This window comes from Hyla sarda, chromosome 7 (genome assembly GCF_029499605.1).
Source record: "Hyla sarda isolate aHylSar1 chromosome 7, aHylSar1.hap1, whole genome shotgun sequence".
Classification (NCBI taxonomy): Eukaryota; Metazoa; Chordata; class Amphibia; order Anura; family Hylidae; genus Hyla; species Hyla sarda.
In genome coordinates, this window is record NC_079195.1 from 44,456,900 (window position 1) to 44,482,052 (window position 25,153).

The 25,153-nt window shown below is 42.1% G+C and overlaps 1 protein-coding gene across 9 annotated transcripts in view; it reads right to left on the reverse strand.

The window, feature by feature from the left end:
* ADAM12 (ADAM metallopeptidase domain 12) overlaps positions 1 to 25,153 on the reverse strand; it is a 686,181-nt gene that overhangs the window by 197,689 nt on the left and 463,339 nt on the right. For all 9 annotated transcript variants that reach the window (XM_056532977.1, XM_056532982.1, XM_056532978.1 and 6 more), the window contains one exon: positions 18,386 to 18,531. In XM_056532977.1, coding sequence (XP_056388952.1) covers positions 18,386 to 18,531 — 146 coding nt within the window. The remainder of the gene's footprint in view (positions 1 to 18,385; positions 18,532 to 25,153) is intronic.

The window sequence follows — 25,153 nt, forward strand, 5'->3', positions numbered from 1 at the left end:
GCTAAAACAAATGTTATTGTGAAAAAGGATGGGTCATGACTGTAACTTTTTGGTTGGTTTTAGGGTATGTTCACACTGAGGAATGTTCACACTGCGGAATTTTCTTTTTTTTTTTGGTGGAATTGCGCGAAACTGAGGAGCGGAGATACAGTTAAACTCTATTGGGTTTTTCACTGCTGACTGAATTGGAGAGGAAAAAGCGAGCGGAATTACTCTAGTAAATTCCTCTCCTATTCCTCAGTGTGAACATACCCTTATGCTGTTTATTCCATATATCAAAGTCAATGCGAGTTACTTGCTACACAGACCATTTGGCTATGTTTTGCTTCCTGACTACCTCCAGTGGCTGCATCTAGACTAGTGGAGGTCGGGGGCCTTTGATCTAGAGATAGGTATTCTTGAGTATTCTGTAGATCTGCCATAAATGTCCAATGGGACTGAATGTGAATTCCATACCAGGCCCCCACCAATGGCATAGCGGGGGCCCCCAGCCAACCCGAATATAAAAATTCACTTTTTTTTCTTTTTGTTCTCAAACCCCCTTCACATTATGCCCCCTCGGGACACTGAGGGGGCGTAACGGGACACTGGACCCTCGGGACACTGCGGTGGGAACAATATTCTAAAAAATGTTTTCTTTTCCCTCCCTGGGACTTACTGGATGCTGTAGGACCTGTGAGTAAAGGACCTGTGATGATGTCACCATCATTTGACCATCATGTGACCAGGCGGAGCTCAGCCATTGGTTGTTGATGAACTTGATGACTTGTGTGTGCAGAAATATGCACCTCCATGTCACCAAAGCAATAAGGATATTACATGAGGAGGAGGTTTGTTACAGTGTGTCACCAAAACAGTAAGGATATTACATGAGGAGGAGGTTTGTTACAGTGTGTCACCAAAACAGTAACTAGATTACATGAGGAGGGGGTTTGTTACACCGTGGCACCCCAGTAGTAAGGAGATTACATGAGGAGGAGCTTTGTTACAGTGTGTCACCCCAGTAGTAATCTAGGAAAAGGAAGTAACAGCGCTACGTGGTGTGATAAAAGAGGATTATTTGAATAAATATAGGATGTATACAATGCTCACCTGGTGTGGTTGTGTAACCACATACACAACAATGGTGAGCGTGTAATATTGAAGTGTCCGCAGCCCTCCGGCTAGAGATAATTGTAAAAAAGAGGTAGCTTCAGAAGAGACGCCGACTCAGCATGGCACTGGACACAGACAGCAGAGGTAAGTAAAAGCAAGGTCAGTAGTAAGGAGATTACATGAGGAGGAGCTTTGTTACAGTGTATCACCCCAGTAGTAAGGAGATTACATGAGGAGGAGGTTTGTTACAGTGTGTCACCCTAGTAGTAAGGTGATTACATGAAGAGGGGGTTTGTTACAGTGTGTCACCACAGTAGTAAAAAGCAAGAAAAAAAGGCACCCATGTGGAGGACACGTGCTGGAATGAAGGGAGGTCGGAGGGGATACAGGTGGTCGCTTATCCACTCCGGTTGTGTACAGACATACACAACAATGGACAGCACGTAGTGAATAACAGAAGTTTTAGGGTTCCCACCTGCAGCCTTCCTGGTGAAACTTGGGAAACAAAGCTCAACTTCGTAGGTAGCAGGAATTTGCGTGGCGCTGACCTGAGCAGAATCAATCCCGGTGTGGTGGCTTGAGATAAAATTATTTATTGACCAAGATGCATCACGTTTCACTGCGCAATCGCAGCTTCCTCAGGCATAGCAAGCACAGGCAAAGACAGGGTTTTATACCCCAGAATTAACCCTTACATGACAACAACATTGTGCTTCTAGACAATATAAAATATACATTTTTAAAATGGTACATAACAAAGGCAGTATTACAACATTTATTACAAACAATATACATTACAAAAAAAAAGAGAAATTCATAAAACAAAAACACACAAATGTGGGTGGAAATGGTCAAAAACTGCCGATGAACGGGATCAGGCAAATAAATGCTGACTTCCGTGCACACTGCAGTGTCCGCCGCCACACACACAAAGATATACAAAATGAAGTAATCAGAGGCCGCATCGTATTTCTTTGTGTGTGTGGCGTTGGACACTGCAGTGTTCACGGGAATCAGTGTGCATTTTGCATGCACCTGTGCAACAAATGGGATAGGCAAAATATATTACTCTGACAATATATTTTTATATACCGCTCCACAGATCTGGTATGTTTTGCATTCTCAGCAAAGGATCACAGCTAAAAGCCAAGCACATGCTTACGTATATGGTTGCAAATAAACTTCTTGACAAGTTCGTGAGGCACTTCTCCTTAAACGTTGCATAACCAGAAAACTATTAAAATACTTCACACACAAAGTTAGTCTCACGACTCATGACTTCAGCCTGGGTACTTGCCATCCAAACCTCGCCTGTCGGACTGCTTTCGAGGCTGTGACATGTAGCGGGGTCCACGGGACTGTGCCCCCTCCAATGGACTCACTCGGGTATTCCAGTTTACCCGGGATAAAGTAGACCCAGTAATGGTGGGGCTGATGGTGACCACCATTTGGAAGGCAGCAGCTTGGGCCACTGGGAGAATAGATGTTGGTGCCTGCTGATTAAGCCTAACCTCCTTGACCACAGGAGTAGGCCTGGACACATCTGTAGATGACTGGACTGTCAGAAATGAGGGATGGGGCTTCCCTGGCAGGGGAAGAAGGTGCTCTCTCATATACTGGATTGGTCCGGGCTCATCGCCAAATAGCCACCAGGGTGACGGTGGTGACCGGGGATGTACTGCAGACTTTTGGACCTATGGGGTTTGCTCTGGGCTAGGGGTAGAGAAAGCAGCCTCAGCCGGGGTACTCACTTCTGACTCCTCTGTATGGATTTCGGCCTGGGTCCGGTGGTGAAGGGACAGCCTCACTGGCGATGATCCTTGGGAAGATGCTGGCGTTCCCTCCGCCGGGGTTGCTGGTGAGTCTTCATCGTCCTCGGGCAGTGCAGCACTGACTTCAGCTCCCCCAGCAACAAGGGGTAGATCTTTAAAGTTCCACTTTGGCATCGATACAACAACATGGTTTCCACGCCCAGGGGTGGGATGCTGACCAGCGCAGGATATTTTCACGTGCTTCTCAGGCACATCTTTAACCCTTGCAGGTACAGGCAACACTTTGTAATGCAACATAGCCTCCGACCTGATCTTGCACATGGTTGACACAGTACTTGAACACTTCACAATGGCGGACAACTGTCCTTTCTTCACCTCCCCCTCTATTTCACCAGCTCCTCGGGTTAAACACTTCTTACTAACAAAGTCCCATACACATTCTTGCGCAAATTTTATTCGCATCGGCATACAATTTTACACAGTTTAGACTGGGGGTACTTTAGGTATAAGGCGCACACCTGTATCCTGTTCATCACGCCAAAGTTGTGATAGAGGGTGTGATCCAGGGCAGATTGAATTACCCTAGAGGCAGGTGGCCTTAACCCTTGATATTTGTGATGCCAGGGCATGGTTTATCCTCAATACCACCCAAAGGTATACTGCTGGATCCTGGGCTAGGCACAGGGGCAATAATAACTCCGACGTTAATTTACGAAACAACGGTAGCTTTACTGAGTTAGACAGGTGGAATAGTCTATACAGCTTAGCAAGGCCCACGGAGGTGACCAGTGACTTCAAAGACCTTAGGGATTGCTGGGACTTGCAGTGGGCTGGGACAATTTTGATGCAGGCCACGCTGACTGAAGACAGATTGACTTTGACTGAGACTGACTATACCCCTTTTGTAGCTTACCAGGCTCTGACTGGGACCTGGGGGTAGTGGACTTGTGGCTGTTTGACAGACTTGAGGCCTCCTCTGGACTCCAGACACGCTCTTAGGACTTGACTGCACTGGACCTCAGCAAAGACTCAGAGCTGAGCTCAACAAGAAAGAGAGTGAGGAAGCTCCACCCAGGGCTTATATGGGGGAGACTCTAGAGGGGTCCCATAGGTCACATGGTCACTGGTACCTCACTGTGTTACAATCACATGACAACAGGTCTTAAAGGCATAACACATTTTATATACAATACTCTATATAACAAGCATAGAAGCAGATATACAAACAAACAGGTGGAGGGGAGGCCCAGGGGTCACTGTATGGAGGCTGCCTGACAGGGAAGCAAGGGTAAAGGGGTGCAACTCCTGTACTAGGCCACCACACATTGTTTTATAGAGTGGAGCCTTAAAGAGGTATTCTGCTACAGAACATCTTATAAGTGTCTGATTGCAGGGGGTCCCTGCCGCCACTTTATTTCTCTCCATGCATGGACAGACTTCCACTCCGTGCAAGGATTACTGTCGACCTTGGCACGAAGTGGTGGCCGACAAGTCCATCCATGTATCTTTATGGAAGAGCTGTACATACAGGAACACTGTATCTCCACCTCTCCCATAGAGATACATGGAGGGGTGTGTCATGCCCTGATCGACAGTGATCTGTGCAAGGCGCGGTGGTCACTCCATGCATGGAGAGAGCCAGGGTGCCAGGAAGGAGATCGTGGGGATCCCCCTCCCCCCTCCCCCCCCAGCGATCAGACACTACCCCTTTAAGTTTATGTCCTTGGTCATGTGACACACCATTATACCAACAATTTCCAGCTATAGTTTTAGACTTTTTGTAACGCCAGACTTACTAAACTTTTACCTCTCAGTACCTAAACCCTCGGGAGAATAGAAGAGGAAATAAAATCTTTGGCGCAGGGCTTGTATCAGCAGCAGGAGTAGTATATATGAGTCATGGAGCGATGCACAGTAATCCCTGTGACAAACCTCCGTTAAGTTTGTGTCGAAAAACCTAATATGTGTCTTTGAAAAAACAATGTCACTTAGATAGAAGGACTCTCCTAGAAAACTGACCAGTTTTGAGCAGAAGAAAAGAGGGGAAAAAAATAAAGTCTTTCATGTATGATAGTGATAGAGCGCCGCAGTTATCTTTCATATCAGTGGCTTCCAGGGGAATCGTATACTAGAAACAGAGATGTGAGTCTCAATTTCCCCTGTAAATTATGGTGGTCTCTTTACAAGCAGCAGGAGCCCCACTTTGAAAGCCGACCCGCTGCGTTCACACACATTCTACAAGACGGCAGAGCCTGGAAACAGCAGAAGGCGGCATGCCATGTGGATCCAGTTAAAAATACATAGCAGAAATGTAAAGATAACATAGAACCTTGGCTTTTTTCCTTAACATTTCTTACAACACCGGTGGAAATTTCTCTAAACAAGATGCAAATTTTGGCTCAAACTGTAAGGAAACAAAAAACAAAAATAAAAGTGCTGTATGTATTATGCGGCAACTTTATGATGTGTTTTAGAAACTTTTTATGACTCATGATAACGTTTTGAAAAAGAAAATAAATAAAAAATCTAGAAATGGTGGCGTGTCGTGGAGTGGAGTCATAAACAGCTGTTGCTGCAAAGATTGGGGTAAAGTAAGTCAGACTGGAGGCGGCATAAAAAAATTAATAATAATTAATTAATAATAATAAATAAAAGTGTGTAGTAGATATGAAAGACGGAACAAAAATCCCGCTCCATAGTGAAGAGCAGTGGTCTTTAAAATGCGGACCTCCTCCGCTGCAAAACAACGACTCCCAGCATGCCATAGGCTGTCCGAGAATGCTGGGAGCTGTAGTTTTCCAACGGCTGGAGGTTCACAGTTTGGACTCCACTGCTGTAGAGGATTCTAAATATAATCAATATTAAAGGGGTACTCCACTGGCCAGCGTTCGTAACATTTAGTTCCGAATGTTGTGTACATGCTGCGGGGATCGACGACGCCCCTTTTATGTCAGACCACACCCCTTCAATGCAAGTCTATGGGAGGAGGCATATCGGCCATCACGCCCACTCCCACAGACTTGCATTGAGGAGGCGTGATGTGGCGTCACAAGGGGGCGTGGCTGACCCTCGCATTGCGAACACAACGTTTGGAACTAAATGTTCTGAACACTGGCCAGTGAAGTACCCCTTTAAAGCCATTCGGAGGTGCAAGCATTTAAAATGGCATCATGAAGTCAATTTGCCAGCTGCTGCTTGCTTTTGCACACTTCCTCCAATAGAAACTAGAAAGTTTGTACCTGAAGAAGAAGTGTGACTCGAAACACGTCGTAACAAGTAAGGGTTTCTTATCTACATCTTTCCATCTTCAAACCCATTAGTTTGTACCTGGCAGTGCTGATTAAACTGTGGAGTGGAGGTTATTTATTCTATTGATCCACTGTAGTAAATCTGGCACAGGTTTTGCCTGTCTGGTCTAGTTTTAATCTAAATTTACGATTGTATTGATGAATCCATAACTTAAAATGGGATGTGTCGCTTTCCGTCATGGTGTCAATCATTTGATCATAATATGATGGTGTAGGCTCTGCTGCTGACATGTCGCTGTTAAAAATCATGGTAAATTGCAGCAAAAAACGAAAACATGTATTTTGTTCACTAGCTCATTGGGCCCAGGTGTCTGGGCACACTGGAGAATCTGTTGGACCTTCAGTGGCCCAGTCTGACACTATACACACAAATTTAGGAAACTTTGTTATTTATTGGCCTTACACCGGCTCTGCCTATAGGCAAAATAGGCAGCCGCCTAGAGCGTCCTCTTCATGGGGAGCGCCACTTTGCCTGTCGCAAAAAAAAGTTAGACAACCAGCATCTGAACCCCTAGCTCAGCCAGCAACATGAGGAGGAGGTTTGTGTCACCCCAGTAGTAAGCAAATTACATGAAGAGGGGGCTTGTTACAGTGTGTCACCCCAGTAGTAAGGTTGGGCATGCCAATAGGTAGAGTCAAGGGGGCGGCAAAATTAGCTTTTGCCTGGGGTGGCAAAAATCCTTGCACCAGCCCTGATGTATTGTATCTGAGAAAATCTTATGAGGTTCCTTTCCTGCCCCCCATCTAAACTTGGATTCATTGTGAAAACTGTTGAAGTCAGGTAACATGCTTCCCATACAACACCTATGGAGAGGGAAAGGATTAGGAGGGAGAAAGATAAGTTTACTGTGAGTACTAGATCTCATCCCAGTGCTGGATACACAGTTTAGACTGTTCAGTACTGCTCTATAACGTCCTACTTGCTGTTGCTGTTTCTTAGGATGTGCTATAGGCGGTGGGATCCCCTCTTCTGTGTGTGCAGTGTATGGGAGACATCAACCACCCAATAGTTCAGGGTCAACTGAGTCCGCAGAAGGTAACACTGCTGAATGGTGAAATGTCTGATACAAGTTATATAATGGCCAGAAATAGTGCTGCTCCTCAAGGACACATAAAAGACATCTTATTCAGAAAAGGTACTTGAAATGACAGGTACTCTTCAAGTTGAATTGTGAATGGAGATAAGTACCTAAAAAAACCTATGGTGGAATTATGGTGGGAAATTAAAGGTTAACTTGGGTGATTTTTCATGGCACTTTGTTATGATTTAATTGCTTTCGTGATACATTTATTTTGAAAACAAAACTATATACATATATTGTGTGTATATACATATATATATATATATATACATATTTTTCTTTTGTTTAAAGGGGTACTCCGCTGCTCAGCGTTTGGAACAAACTGTTCCGAACACTGGAGCCAGCGCCGGGAGCTCGTGACATCATAGCCCCGCCGCCTCATGACGTCACACACCGCCCCCTCAATGCAAGTCTATGGGAGGGGGCGTGACGGCAGTCACGCCCCCTCCCATAGACTTGCATTGAGGGGGAGGGGCATGATTTCACGAGTGTGCGGGGCTATAACAGTACGAGCTCCCGGCACCGGCTCCAGCGTTCGGTACAGCAGAGTACCCCTTTAAATACTAATATACATTGATCCCAAAATGATGCCTAAAAAACTGCAACGTACCCTCAATGAATTATGGTTGCGATGCAAAAAAAAAAACTAAAGTTCTTGCTGTTCATTAAACGGAAAAGGGTTAAATGTTGGTGCGGATGTACAATAAATGAATAGACAAGTGATCTTACGTAATGAAAAAACCTGCGAGTCTCTTCTGCCGCACAGTGTGAATAAAAAATCCATCTTGAAGGCAACTCGGTGTATTTTGTTACAGTTCCCATATTGTGTTTATCAGAGACAAATCTGTGTCTGTGCTGGCGGTAAGTGGATAGCGCGCACCAAGATGGATCACGCAGAATTTAGAAGGTTTTTTTTCTCCATGTCCAAGCCTGACAGGGAAAGTAAATCATGGCGTTTCATCTGCATTATGGTTGGGTGTGATTATTCCCCTCACATACAAGGCTCTGTTCCTTATGTCATAACCTATTTGGGATGCCAGATATGATTTATAGGGAAATGTATTATCGGGTTTCCATCAAACAGCAAATAGATGGATATGTTTCACAATTACAGCCTGCCTGACAGCTGTGGTATTGCTGTGCTTTTAACCAGAAAATTATCGATCTTTACTGGAATATAGTTGCCCCTTTTCCCTCTTTTTGCTGTAGGTGATACTGAAAGAAAATGTTATCTTAAAGGGGTACTCCGGTGGAAACCTTTTTTTTTTTTTTTTAATCAACTGGTGCCAGAAAGTTAAACAGATTTGTATATTACTTCTATTAAAAAATCTTAATCCTTCCAGGACTTATTAGCTGCTAAATACTACAGAGAAAGCTATTTTTTTCTTTTTGGAACACAGAGCTCTCCGCCAACATCACGAGCACAGTGCTCTCTGCTGACACCTCTGTCCATTTTAATAACTGTCCAGAGTAGGAGAAAATCCCCATAGAAAACATATGCTGCTCTGGACAGTTCTTAAAATGGACAGAGATGTCAGTAGAGAGCACTGTGCTGGTGATGTCAGTCAGCAGAGAGCTCTGTGTTCCAAAAAGAAAAGAATTTCCTCTGTAGTATTCAGCATCTAGTAAGTACTGGAAGGATTAAGATTTTTTAATAGAAGTAATTTACAAATCTGGCACCAGTTGATTTAAAAAAAAAAAGTTTTCCACCGGAGTACCCCTTTAGGGTGCATTCCCACAGGGCGTATACGCAGCATATTTGACGCTGCACAAAATTTATGGCAGCAGCGGGAAAATGCTGCGTATTCCTCGCTCTCTATACACACAGGGCTTTCCGGCGGCAGCCCTATGCGTGTAGTGAGTTTTGGAGGCGGGGCTATGTGCCGGCGTGTCTGTGACGCGCGGCTCCGCCTCCAAAACTCACTGCACACATAGGGCTGCCGCCGGAAAGCCCTGTGTGTATAGAGAGCGAGGAATACGCAGCGTATTTCCCGCTGCTGCCATAAATTTTGCGCAGCATCAAATATGCTGCGTATACGCCCTGTTGGAATGCACCCTTAAATGAGTCCGGAGATCTTCATAGATGATTCTACTCAGTGCTGAGCTTCATTCATTTACCTTCACAATCCACAAGCAGAAATGAGGATCTGTCTATGTTCTCATATGTGATTTGACTAGGACGCCTTACAATGCTCAGCTCCAAGCACAGAGCTCCAAGCAGAATGTAATCTATTGTATGTATATATATATATATATATATATATATATATATTATATTATATAGAGATGGGAATATACGCAATGACCCTGATTTACTATTGCAAACCCAACATGTTTTGTCGGTTTGTGCCCCAGATTCTGGCGCATTGATAATTTGCGTCAAAATCCAGACAAAAAACAGACTAACTCTCCAATTTACTGAGAAAACCCAAAAAAGGGGCAAAACCATCGGGAAAGTGGGCGTTGCTGCAAAAAAAAGGGGGCGTATCCCCAACATTTTCACAAAAAAAATACATATTTACTAGGGTTGATTTGAAAATGTGGTGGATTTGAGCTGAGGAAAACCCGACAGATCAGAGCAGGTGTAAAAAAAAGCAAATTGTAGGGAAAAGTGCAAAACCTTAGTAAATACAGTGAAAAAAAAATTGTAGGGAAATAAAACCCACAAAAGAAAACTACACAACACTCTTAGTAAATCAGGGCCAATGCGGGCAACTGTTGTAACCTATTGAGTGCCTACTTTACATTGCACACATTCTTCTTTAGGGTACGTTCACACGTACAGGATCCTGCGCAGATTTGATGCGCGGGATTTGTAATTGCCGATTAGAAGCTATGCTCATTTAGTTTACATTGAAATCTGCAGCAGAAAATCCTGCGCATCAAATCTGCGTACATGTGAACGTACCCTTAAAGCGTACCTGTCAGATCCCAGAAAAACAGTACCTGACCATGTACATCTCATTTTTAAGCCTCTATCACCTATACTTACTATAAAAAATACCTCTTTTTTAATGGCTCACAGTGTTAGAAATCCTCTCAGGGGAAGGGGGCGTGTCCCTCCCTTGTGATGGTGGGAGGTGATTGGTCTGTCTGCTCATGCATCCTTGTCCATAACTCATCTCTTGTCCATGACCCATGGACAAGCTGATGCTGCTGCAGAACTGGTTAGTGTCCCAGTAGCCGTTTTCTGGATTAAATAGTCAACATTTTTAAACAACCAGTATTACAAAAGGTCTTTAAAGCGTACCCGTCAGATCCAACAAAAAAAAGGTTTTTAAATATATCACTCAGTACCTAATCCTGACCATTTACATCACATTTTTATGTGTCTAGCACCTTTATTTATTTATTTTTTTTAAACTTTAATTTAGCTCACTAGTCTGAATTCCTTTCAAAGGGAGGGGGCGTGGCCTAAATGTGCAGGTCTCTGCCCCCTCCCTCAGTATGCTGTCTTCTCAAATCTCCCCTAGCATTAGCAAAACTACAACTCCCAGCATGTCCTCACTAACAGTAGGGGGACACAAGCTGACAGTGAGAGGATTTTTCCTCCAGCTATGAGCCCTGCGCTCACAGCTGTCAATCAAGGAAGTGTGTCCATGACATAGGTGATGACGCATGGACACAGCAGGACTAGTATGTGTCCAATCAGGCAGGGGGGGCAGTGGCTTTTTCAGTACGAAATACTGAACATTTTCTAATGAAAGCAATTGCAAAATCTGTTGGTTATACATGCTTTACAACATATCAAAAGTTTTTGTATCTGACAGTGCCCATTTGATTTTCATCAGTAACAACATATAAAAAGTTTTTGGATCTTTTCAAGAAGAAGTCTTCTGTGAAACCATGGCACATGGTGAAACCTGTTTCACAATGGATAGAGTCAGGGTAAAGGGTCATCTATCAATAGTACGAGAGGGGCCAGTGTGAAAGAAAATTTTCGCAAAAAGATCACTGTAAGAACGGGGGCCCCATGTCCTTGTTTAAATGGAGTTTGATGTATACAAGGATTACCTCTGTATTTTGGATCTGCACTTAGTAGCCACTCATATGTTGGTTGACTATTTTTTGAGACTCATGATGAGACATAGAATTTCTCTTTTTCTTTACAGAGTCTTATATCTTGGCATTAGGCCCAGGTACTGTAATGCACATGCACTGTAATGTACTGTAATGCACATGCACTGTAATGTACTGTAATGCACGTGCACTGTAATGAACTGTAATGCACATGCACTGTTATGAACTGTAATGCACATGCACTGTAATGTACTGTAATGCACATGCACTGTAATGAACTGTAATGCACATGCACTGTAATGTACTGTAATGCACATGCACTGTAATGTACTGTAATGCACATGCACTGTAATGTACTGTAATGCACATGCACTGCTCGCATCCGTGAATTAGAAATCTAAAAGCGGGGGTCCTCTGGAATATATAGGGCTTTTGGGAAGTTTTAAGGTTGGATATCTAAGAGGGCCCCCTCCTAATTATTATCAGCATTTATAGCTTAGTATTTCTTGTCATCTTATTCCCTGTATATTGTTGTACTTAATTAATTTGTATTCGGCTTCATGAAGCAAGTAAACGCTATGTGGTAGCTTGGGGGTGTAGGGTATATGGGGTGTAGCTGTGCGGTAACTAAAGGGTGCTTGTTTAACCCTTAACTGTCATGATGCCAGGGTGAGGGCTCCTCTGTATATGCTTGTCCTATCGCCACCCATCCCAAGAGCGATAGGGAGGTACAATAAATTATTGTCCACAACCGGAGGTTTCAGAAAACTGTCGGAACTTTTACTGCAGGTTTTATGCAGAAGTGGTGTGGATGCAGGGGTGTGACGGGGGCTCACCTGGGTGACCTCCAACACTAGTTGCCTAATTAGATGGCCGGGTGCAGAGATGAAACACCTGACCCCCCAGAATGAGGGTTCATGGGAAATAAAGGCTGCATTACAGAACCCATATCACTGTGCCTTTGCAAACCAAATTGGAGCCTATCAATCCACCCCCTCCAAAATAATTTAAAAAAATAAATAAATCCTAGAATACTTAATAAAATAAAATAATATTTATTTAAATTTTGGTTTTGTTATATTTATTTAAAAGGGTGGGCAGGATTACAAAAACTGGGTTGACTTCTTCCAAAAATAGCACCACTCTTGTCCGCTGGTTGTGTATGGTATGGCAGCTAAGCCCCGTTGATCTTAACAGAGCCAAGCCGAAGTACCCGACATAACCCAAGGACTGATGTGCTGTTTCAGGAAGAAAGCAGACACGTTCTTTTCTAACGTGAACAATAACTTATTTACCAGATTTCCACTGAAAATGAAGTAGTAACATTACGGAGGAACGTGTCGAAAGCGAACCTCCTACTTCATTGATGTGTGAATTTATTGATGTGTGGATACATAAGGGTCTATTCACACGGCAGAATTAATTCCGCCTCAAATTAAAGCCCATACACTTCGATGGGATTCCGCACTCCCATTCACACTTCTGAATTTCCGCAAGCGGAAATTCAGAAGTGTGAATGGGAGTGCGGAATCCCATGGAAGTCTATGGGCTTTAAAGGGGTATTCCAGGAAAAAAACTTTTTATATACACACATATATATATATATATATATCTATATATATATATATCAACTGGCTCCAGAAAGTTAAACAGATTTGTAAATTACTTCCATTAAAAAAATCTTAATCCTTCCAATAATTATCAGCTGCTGAAGTTGAGTTTTTCTTTTCTGTTTGGCAACGGTGCTCTCTGCTGACATCTCTGCTTGTCTCGGGAACTGCACAGAGTAGAATAGGTTTGCTATGGAGATTTGCTTCTTCTCTGGACAGTTCCCGAGACACATGTCATCAGAGAGCACTTAGAAAAGAACAACTCAACTTCAGCAGCTCATAAGTACCGGAAGGGTTAAGATTATTTTTTTTTTAAATAGAAGTAATTTACAAATCTGTTTAACTTTCTGGAGCAAACGGAAATTCTGCCGTGTGAATAGACCCTAAGTATGTATGTTACCCCAAGTCCATTAAGCCATCTATGTATGTTGTTTGGAAGCACATTCTGTCTAGTGTTGAGCGGCATAGGCCATATTCGAATTTGTGATATTTTGCGAATATATGGACGAATATTCGTCATATATTCGCTAAATTCGCATATTCGTAATATTTGCGTTTTTTCGCATATACGTAAATTTGCATATATGCGAAAATTTGCATATGTGAAAATTTATGAACTTTATAGCAAGTATACCAGTGTTACTTGATAGAAGCAGCAGAAGGAAGGGATCAATATTCGCGAATATTCGCATATGTGAATATTCGCATATGCGAATATTCGCTCGGCGGTCTCACACAGTAGTATTAGACCCTTCTTTAGACCACACAAGCTGGAAGCAGAGGGGGATGATCACTGTGATGTGTACTGTGAAAAAAAAAAATATTCGTAATTTCGAATATATAGTGCTATAATCGTGAATATTCACGAATTCGCGAATATGCGATATTTGCGAATAAAATTCGAATCGCGAATATTCGCGAGCAACACTAATTCTGTCGCCGATATTGAACAGTTTAGCACCGATCCCCCTATTCCCCGTAAGAAGTTATTACTCCGGTTTGACGGGAAGAAATATTTTCTGGCGTATTTCAGAGCGGGCGATTTCTTTAAATAAAACGCCAACATCCCCCCTCTCTGTCTTAATCATAATCCTCTCCATGATTACATATCTGCGCTCCTCTCCTGCTGATGCTCATGGCAGTGGCAGTAATGAAAACAAGTGTGTTTCAGCATCGCTAAACCTCAGTGTCAGGAATCTTATGGGGAAATTACTTAAAAAAAACACAAAAAAAAACAACGTTTGCAGAGGCTGAAGGAGATCTTTACCATCCTCAAGCAGATATGTAAAATGTGATATTAACTTGTCAATAGAGGCAAGCTGGAAAACTGGAGCAGAGGCGAGCTTAAAGGGGTACTCCGGTGGAAAACTTTTTTTTTTTTTTTTTAAATCAACTGGTGCCAGAAAGTTAAACAGATTTGTAAATTACTTCTATTATAAAAAATCTTAATCCTTCCAGTACTTATTAGCTGCTGAATAGTAAAGAGGAAATTCTTTTATTTTTTGGAACACAGTGCTCTCTGCTGACATCACAAGCACAGTGCTCTCTGCTGACATCTCTGTCCATTTTAGAAACTGTCCAGAGCAGCATATGTTTGCTATGGGGATTTTCTCCTACTCCGGACACTTCTTAAAATGGACAGAGATGTCAGCAGAGAGCTCTATGTTCCAAAAAGAAAAGAATTTCCTCTGTAGTATTCAGAATCTAATAAGTACTAGAAGGATTTAGATTTTTTAATAGAAGTAATTTACAAATCTGTTTAACTTTCTGGCACCAGTTAATTTAAAAAAAAAAAAAGTTTTCCACCGAAGTACCCCTTTAAGAACTGAACGCGGTGTATAGACATAAAGATTGTTTAAGTAAAATATTATCTTAGGCTGCATTCACATCACAATTTTGCCATCTGTCAAATGTATTGCTACAATGGGTGGCTTAAAGGGGTACTCCGGTGCTCCAGCGTTCTGAACAAAATGTTCGGAGCTGGAGGCCATGATCGTGATGTCACAGCCACGCCCCTCGTGATGTTACGCCATGCCCCCTTCATTCATTACTGTGGGAGGGGGCGTGGTGTGACGTCACAAGGGGCATGGCCGTGACGTCACCACCACTGCCGCCGGAACCCAGCGTTTGTTTGTTAAGCCAGGTGCTGCGGGAGATCGCAGGGGGCCGCAGCAGCGGGACTCCCACGATCAGACATCTTATCCCCTATCCTTTGGATAGGGGGTAAGATGTCTAGCAGTGGATTACGCCTTTAAAACCCTAAGCTAAAAAATAAAAACAGATGTGCCTAAAAATCATATCTGCCAGACATATAGTAGCACATTTCCACACGTTTTGTCCGCTTTATTAAGAAAAAATCATATCGGTTGTTAAGTTGCTCGATCTTCCTAAACTATTTCAAAGTCTTAAAAAATTGTGGTGAAACGTAGTCATACGATTTAATAGGATTTACATAGACAAGTAATGTTAACAAAAAACATTTACGATTAAAATCCATCCTTCAATCGGGACAAAAAGAATGTGGCCGACCACGATTTTCCACATATCATGGTGCATGTGTTGGATACGTCGAAGGAGTAAATGCTTTTTCATTAGATGATCGGCCATTTGCCACACATCTTCCCATGTAATAGTGGATGTGTGACCAATGGCTGATTGAAGCAAAGGGATAGTTTGGGCAGCCCCGGCTGAGTGGTTACCGAGCTTTATTAAGCTTGGTTAATGAGCGTTGGTCTACAGCCCTAAGTACGGTTCAGTGAGGCTAATCCTCATCCATTACTCAATATGGAATGCACCTTGATTCCACTTCAAAAAAGGGACCTGTTATGTTTTTAATAGAAAGAGCAATTCCAGCTCACCCCAAGCAGACTCAACCACGTCGCGGACCAGCGTGGACCACGCTATATGCCAACATCCGGAGAGAAGAATGTCCGGCGCGGTAGCTCGTATGCAACAGGTTTATTCGGCACTCGGCATTCGGTTTATTAGGTGATCGAAACGCGTCACTATCGTCTTGTACCTGTGTGTTTGCTGTGCCGAATAAACCTGTTGCATACGAGCTACCGCGCCGGACATTCTTTTCTCCTGACATTGTTATGTTTTTAAGTTTTTTGTATTCTTATACATTTTCAATATAATTTATAAATGTGTTATGTTCATCATGATTGTGCACTATTGGTATTACAGTATATATGTCTTTGCTCACCCCCCCCCTTCACTCCATAGACTTGTATTGTCTGGAAAGGACAGACCTGAGCTGATTTTTAGAGAACAAGGTGGCAGTAGGTGTGTGTGTGTGGGGGGGGAATTCGTTTTTATAATAGGAGAAAGAAGCATTTTTGTCTTATAAGTTATATTACAAAGTTTCTTATATCCATTTGTACCACTGATCTATTCAAAGTTTGTTCAGATTACAATGTTTTATTTAAAGAATCACAAACATTGGCTCCGAAAGGGGGTGCCAAAGAACTAGATCGCATATGCTTCTTCCCAGAATTCTTAATGGAGCATGAATGGCTTCTACGTCTCCACACACTTTTATGATGCTCTTCTCAAGAAGAAACATGACCCCTTCTGTCCTATGATTTAGAACACAAATAACCAAAGCAAGCCCTGTGGTGTCATGAAGCATGAAAGACTTACTGAGAGGCTTTAGCTCTGAAGCCTGCAGAATTGTGAATGCAGCTCTGGAATATAATTCAGGTTTTAAAGGGGTACTCCGCCTTTAGACATCTTCTCCCCGCGATCCCGGCCGCGACACCCCAGACATTTGGTGCACGGAGCGAACTTCGCTCCATGCCGGATGACTGGCGATACGGGGTGGAGGCCCATGACGTCACGCCCATACCCCACTCATGATGTCATGGCCACGCCCCTCAATGCAAGTCTATGGGAGGGGGCGTGAAGGCAAGAGCCTCTGGTGCTGCACCGGATGCTCTAAACGAACACCGGGTACAGCAGAGAGATCACGGAGGTCCCCAGGGAGCCCCATGATCAGACATCTTATCCCCTATCCTTTGGTACCCCTTTAACTCTGGAGCGATAACTAATTTATTTGCTAAACAGATTATATATATATATATATATATATATATATATATATATATATATATACAGGGTGGGCCATTTATGTGGATACACCTTAATAAAATGGGAATGGTTGGTGATATTAACTTCCTGTTTGTGGCACATTAGTATATGTGAGGGGGGAAACTTTTCGAGATGGGTGGTGACCAGGGCGGCCATTTTGAAGTCGGCCATTTTGAATCCAACTTTACTTTTTTCAATAGGAAGAGGGTCATGTGACACATCAAACTTATTGGGAATTTCACAAGAAAAACTAGCATTTCTCCTGCGGTGTTGCTATCAGTGTGTGAAGAGTGTGAGAAGAGGGTTGCATTGACAATCCAACACAATGGGCAGCACATTGAACACATTTTATAATTGGTCAGAAACTTGTAAATAACTCATGAAAGAATAAAGTTACGTTAAAACCAAGCACATCATTGTTTTTCTTGTGAAATTCCCAATAAGTTTGATGTGTCACATGACCCTCTTCCTATTGAAAAAACAAAAGTTGGATTCAAAATGGCCGACTTCAAAATGGCCGCCATGGTCACCACATATACTAATGTGCCACAAACAGGAAGTTAATATCACCAACCATTCCCATTTCATTAAGGTGTATCCATATAAATGGCCCACCCTGTATATATATATATATATATATATATATACATTTGAAAACAAACTCTATGAACACATTACAGGACATAACCAGCTTAAACCATGTAGCTTCTAAAATAAGATGAGAATACATGTGATTTAAAGGGGCAATAAACCTTACACAACCCCATACCATGGTAGTAACTGAGGTATTTCTAATAAAGATAACTACAGGAAGCCTACTGTGTGCTACAATATCTCCTCTCCACAACAAAACATTCTGTTTCATTATCATTTACTGAAACACACGCCAAGAAAACGTAGCGATGTCGTCAAGTTGGATTTGGAACAACATGCCATATAAACACAGGAGGGGATCATATAAAGCACCGGATTTTTAATTCCCTGCAAATAAATGAGTGGCAGAAAAGAAATGCTATGGAACAGTGGTCTTCAACCTGTAGACCTCCAGATGTTGCAAAACTACAACTCCCAGCATGCCCGGACAGCCAAACTGTGCTCTTCAACCTGCAGACCTCCAGATGTTGCAAAACTACAACTCCCAGCATGCCCGGACAGCCAAACAGTGGTCCTCAACCTGCGGACCTCCCGATGTTGCAAAACTACAACTCCCAGCATGCCCGGACAGCCAAACAGTGGTCTTCAACCTGCGGACCTCCAGATGTTGCAAAACTACAACTCCCAGCATGCCCGGACAGCCGTTGGCTGTCCGGGCATGCTGGGAGTTGTAGTTTTGCAACATCTGGAGGTCCGCAGGTTGAAGACCACTGCTATAGAGTATGTATGGACATTAAAGCAGAGAAATCACTCACGCAGTGGATGGGGTCATGATGCAGCCGCCCTTGTCATTTCCTTTGCAGTTACATCCTCTTTCCAGTGTGTCGTGGTTCATCCCAAAATTGTGGCCTATCTCATGAGCGAGTGTTACAGCACCTCCGAGAGGGTTGTCCGAATGATCCTGTGAAAGGAAAGACTATGGCGGTCAGGTGATGAAGCATCTGGATAAAAAAACAAAACCAGTCGAGATCGAGTAAAGTCACCAACCAATCAGAATTTGTAAGATGACCTAGGGCAGAAGGGCCACAAGTTTCCACGTTCTTTTCATGGTCCGTGGGCCAGTTTTCCATACTATTGCCAACAGTGCAGCAGGTCCTGCACAGGTTCTCACCTTACAGTAGAAAAGCCTGGATAGCACCAATATTTGAATATACAGCCGTGACTACTGCTAGATCTACCTATACTGGGCAAATGCTGTATGTTATTAGTATGCACCCATATTAAAGGGGTACTCCAGTGGAAAACATTTTTATTTTTTATTTTTTTTATCAACTGGTGCCAGAAAGTTAAACAGATTTGTAAATCACTTCTATTAAAAAATCTTAATCCTTCCAGTACTTTTTAGGGGCTGTATACTAAAGAGAAATCCAAAAAAGAAATGCATTTCCTCTGATGTCATGACCACAGTGCTCTCTGCTGACCTCTGCTGTCCATTTTAGGAACTGTCCAGAGCAACATAAGTTTGCTATGGGGATTTTCTCCTGCTCTGGACAGTTCCTAAAATGGACAGAGGTGTCAGCAGAGAGCACTGTGGTCATGACATCAGAGGAAATGCATTTCTTTTTTGGATTTCTCTTTAGTATACAGCCCCTAAAAAGTACTGGAACTTCTGGAAGGATTAAGATTTTTTAATAGAAGTAATTTACAAATCAGTTTAACTTTCTGGCACCAGTTGATTTAAAAAAATTAAAAAAAAGTTTTCCACGGGAGTACCCCTTTAAAGATCAATAACTATGATGAACTGAACTGCTTGTCTGATAACCCCTTGCAGTCCCCAGGTGCTTCAGTGACTCTCAACCTTTGGCTGATTTCATAACTCCGTGATGGCGGACATCTGCCTTATGAAACTTTGACAACATTATCTCCTAGGGGAGAACAGACAACGCATAAGAAAGTCCCTGTGAAGAACATACAGTATATCATCGCCCTGTCATCATTCTCTCAAACACCCTCATATACACTGGCTTTTGCTAAATGGATGTGAGTGGAAGTGTATTTTCATACGTGGTGGCATTGTTGCAGATTTTAACCCCTTAAGGACTCAGGGTTTTTCTGTTTTTGCACTTATGTTTTTTCCTCCTTACCTTTTAAAAATCATAACCCTTTCAATTTTCCACCTAAAAATTCATATTATGGCTTATTTTTTGTGTCACCAATTCTACTTTCCAGTGACATCAGTCATTTTACCCAAAAATTCACGGCGAAACGGAAAAAAAAATTCGTTGTGCGACAAAATCGAAGAAAAAACGCCATTTTGTAACTTTTGGGGGCTTCCATTTCTACGCAGTGCATATTTCGGTAAAAATTACACCTTATCATTATTCTGTAGGTCCATACGGTTAAAATGATACCCTACTTATATAGGTTTGATTTTGTCGCACTTCTGGAAAAAATCATAACTACATGCAGGAAAATTTATACGTTTAAAAATGTCATCTTCTGAACCCTATAACTTTTTTATTTTTCCACGCATAGGGCGGTATGAGGACTCATTTTTTGCGCCGTGATCTGAAGTTTTTAACTGTATGATTTTTGTTTTGATCGGACTTTTTGATCACTTTTTATTCATTTTTTAATGGTATAAAAAGTGACCAAAATAAGCTTTTTTGGACTTTGGAATTTTTTTGCGCGTACGCCATTGGCCGTGCGGTTTAATTAATGATATATTTTTATAGTTCGGACATTTACGCACGCGGCGATACCACATATGTTTATTTTTTTTTATTTACACAGTTTTTTTTATGGGAAAAGGAGGGTGATTCAAACTTTTATTAGGGAAGGGGTTAAATGACCTTTATTAACACTTTTTTTAAACTTTTTTTTTTGCAGTGTTATAGGTCCCATAGGGACCTATAACACTGCACACACTGATCTCCTATGCTGATCACTGGCGTGTATTAACATGCCTGTGATCAGTGTTATCGGCGATTGACTGCTCCTGCCTGGATCTCAGGTACGGAGCAGTCATTCGCCAATCGGACACCGAGGAGGCAGGTAAGGGCCCTCCCGATGTCCTGTAAGCTGTTCGGGACGCCGCGGCGGTCCCGAACAGCCCGACTGACTAGCCGGGATACTTTCACTTTCGCTTTAGAAGCGGCGGTCACCTTTGACCGCCGCTTCTAAAGGGTTAATACCGCACATTGCCGCGATCGGTGATGTGTGGTATTAGCCGCGGGTCCCTGCTGTTGATGAGCTTCATATCGCGGGAGCCGGCGCAGGACATAAATATACGTCCTGCTTCGTTAAGGGGTTAAAGGGGTACCCTCGTAGAAAACTTTTTTTTTAAATCAACTGGTGCCAGAAAGTTAAACCGATTTGTAAATTACTTCTATTAAAAAATCTTAACCCTTCCAGTACATTTTATGGGCTGTATACTACAGAGGAAAAACTTTTCTTTTTGGATTTCTCTGATGTTACGACCACAGTGATCTCTGCTGACCTCTGCTGTCCATTTTATTAACTGTCCAGAGCAGCATATGTTTGCTATGGGGATTTTCTCCTGCTCTGGACAGTTCCAAAAATAGACAGCAGAGGTCAGCATTGTAGTCGTGACATCAGAGAAATCCAAAAAGAAAAGCATTTCTTCTGTAGAATATAGCCCTAAAAAGTACTGGAAGGATTAAGATTTTTTAATAGAAGTAATTTACAAATCTGTTTAACTTTCTGGCACCAGTAGATTGAAAAAAAAAAAAAAAAAAGTTTTCCACGGGAGTACCCCTTTAAGCATGGATATGACCTGTTGAGGGTTTTCTGTAGATTTTACCTTGTTTTTAATGGGTAGGTGTCAGATAATGCAATATGTGATACAGTCCTAACCTCGGTATATGAGCGATTTAGGGGTCATTGTTTCAGAAGATTTAAAGGTAGGCAGACAATGTAATAGAATAATAAAAATGAATGCAGAATGCTTTGGTGTATATGGAGAGTTATTAGCAGTAGAGAGGGAAGTGCTCATGTTTGTATAGGGAGAGGTATAAAAAGTAGAGAGAGAAGTGCTCATGGGTGTATAGGGAGAGGTATTAGCATTAGAGAGGGACCTGCTCATGGGTGTATAGGGAGAGGTATTAGCATTAGAGAGGGAAGTGCTCATGGGTGTATAGGGAGAGGTATTAGCATTAGAGAGGGAAGTGCTCATGGGTGTATAGGGAGAGGTATTAGCATTAGAGAGGGAAGTGCTCATGGGTGTATAGGGAGAGGTATTAGCATTAGAGAGGGAAGTGCTCATGGGTGTATAGGGAGAGGTATTAGCATTAGAGAGGGACGTGCTCATGGGTGTATAGGGAGAGGTATTAGCATTAGAGAGGGAAGTGCTCATGGGTGTATAGGGAAAGGTATTAGCATTAGAGAGGGAAGTGCTCATGGGTGTATAGGGAAAGGTATTAGCATTAGAGAGGGAAGTGCTCATGGGTGTATAGGGAGAGGTATTAGCATTATAGAGGGAAGTGCTCATGGGTGTATAGGGAGAGGTATTAGCATTAGAGAGGGACATGCTCATGGGTGTATAAGGAGATGTATTAGCATTAGAGAGGAAAGTGCTCATGGGTGTATAGGGAGAGGTATTAGCATTAGAGAGGGACATGCTCATGGGTGTATAAGGAGATGTATTAGCATTAGAGAGGGAAGTGCTCATGGGTGTATAGGGAGAGGTGAGAGGTATTAGCAGTAGAGAGGGAAGTGCTCATGGGTGTATAGGAAAAGGTATTAGCATTAGAGAGGGAAGTGCTCATGGGTATATAGGGATTAACAGTAGAATAGGAATTAACAGCAACCATAGAAAGAGAGAAGTGCTCATGCCACTGAACAGAACACTGGTGAGGCCTCACTTGGTGTATTGTGCACAGTACTGGAGACCATTTCTCCAGAAGGATATAGATACTATGGATTGAGTTCAGAGAAGAGCTACTAAACTAGTACATGGATTAGATGATAAAACTTACCAGGAAAGGTTAAAGGGGTACTCTGGTGAAAAAAAGTGGAAAACAAATCTTTTCAAATCAACTGGTGACAGAAAGTTAAAAAGATTTGTAAATTACTTCTATTTAAAAATGTTAATCCTTCCAGTACTTATCAGCTGCTGTATACTACAGAGGAAGTTGTGTAGTTCTTTCCAGTCTCACCACAGTGCTCTCTGCTGCCACCTCTATCCATGTCAGGAACTGTCCAGAATAGAAGTAAATCCCCATAGCAAACCTTTCCTGCTCTGGACAGTTCCTGACACAGACAGTAGAGAGCACTGTGGTCAGACTTGAAAAAACTACACAACTTCTTTTGGAGCATACAGCAGCAGATAAAAGGACCTTAACATGTATAGAAAAAAGACAAGACAGAGGGGATATGATAGAAACATTTATATACTTAAAGGGAATAAACATGGTAAAGGAGGAGAGGAGATTTATAAGAAGAAAAACTACAGGACATAGTGTTATATTAGAGGGGAAAGGTTTCTGCAGTAATATCAGGAAGTATTACTTTACTGAGAGAGTAGTGGATGCATGGAATAGCCTTCCTGCAGAAGTGGATGGCACAGGCGTAAGGCTATCCTTCATTTAAGATAGTGATAGGTATAAGGCTATCCTTCATATAGGATAGGGATAGTTATAAGGCTATACTTCATATAAGATAGGGATAGGTATAAGGCTATCCTTCATATAAGATAGGGATAGGTATAAGGCTATCCTTCATATAAGATAGGGATAGTTATAAGGCTATACTTCATATAAGATAGGGATAGGTGTAAGGCTATCCTTGATATAAGATAAATATAGGCATAAGGCTATCCTTCATATAGGATAGGGATAGGTGTAAGGCTATACTTCATATAAGATAGGAATAGGTATAAGGCTATCCTTGATATAAGATAAAGATAGGCATAAGGCTATCCTTCATATAGGATAGGGATAGGTGTAAGGCTATACTTCATATAAGATAGGAATAGGTATAAGGCTATCCTTGATATAAGATAGGGATAGTTATAAGGCTATACTTCATATAAGATAGGGATAGGTATAAGGCTATCCTTCATATGAGATAGGGATAGGTATAAGGCTATCCTTCATATAAGATAGGGATAGGTGTAAGGCTATCCTTGATATAAGATAAAGATAGGCATAAGGCTATCCTTCATATAGGATAGGGATAGGTGTAAGGCTATACTTCATATAAGATAAGAATAGGCATAAGGCTATCCTTCATATAAGATAGGAATAGGTATAAGGCTATCCTTCATATAAGATAGAGATAGGTATAAGGCTATCCTTCATATAAGATAGGAATAGGTATAAGGCTATCCTTTATATAAGATAGGGATAGACATAAGGCTATCCTTCATATAAGATAGGGATAGGTATAAAGCTATACTTCATATAAGATAGGGCCAGGGACTATTCATAGTATCAGAATATTAGGCAGACTAGCTATGACCTAATTGCTGTTATCTGCCGACACATTCTATGTTTCTATTTCCATAACTGTGATCGCATATAGTGAGGATATACTGTCACTTTACAATCGATGGTTGTCTGACCTCTTGGGCCTTCAGTGCTCTTGAGGTCATTGTGGTCAATTGTTTTGCCGGCACAGCAGTGCTCCTTGTCCGGTGATCATGTCCTGCTCCCCATTAATGACCGGGATAAAACCAGTTTATTCTCAGGCTTATTGGGGAGTTTTTCTTTCCCACTAAGAAGTTTTCTAGGAGAAGTCCCTTTAAAGGGGTACTCCGGTGAAAAACTTTTTTTTTTTTTTTAAATCAACTGGTGCCAGAAAGTTAAACAGATTTGTAAATTACTTCTATTAAAAAATCTTAATCCTTCCAGGACTTATTAGCTGCTGAATACTACAGTGGAAATTCTTTTCCATTTGAAGCACAGAGCTCTCTGCTGACATCACGAGCACAGTGCTCTCTGCTGACATCTCTGTCCATTTTAGGAACTGTCCAGGGTAAAAGGAAATCCCCATAGCAAACATATGCTGTTGTGGACAGTTCCTAAAATGGACAGAGATGTCAGCAGAGAGCACTGTGCTCGTGATGTCAGCAGAGAGCTCTGTGTTTCAAAAAGAAAATAATTTCCACTGTAGTATTCAGCAGCTAATAAGTACAGGAAGGATTAAGATTTTTTTAATAGAAGTAATTTACAAATCTGCTTAACTTTCTGGCACCAGTTGATTTAAAAAATAAAAAAAATGTTTTTCACCGGAGTACCCCTTTAAGGTTCCCAACAAATAAGGATGCTATGATGCTCAGAATGTCATTCCCTCTGCCAAGTTCACATGGCGTCCAGGTTATTCTGCCGAGGTGTCTGTAGCAATTGTTATAATCAACACATAGCAATCACTCCCTCACCCTTGTAAGTGAGTGACTAGATTGTGATGACTTTTCCCGAGAAGCGCCGCTTCATTTAACACACACACAGACAGGGCTGATGATGACATATTTGCACCTTTCTGCCCCAATAATCTCAAGGTGATTACCGGTGTTGGATACAATTGCTCAACAACCTTTATTCCCCCCCCCCCCGCTGTGACTT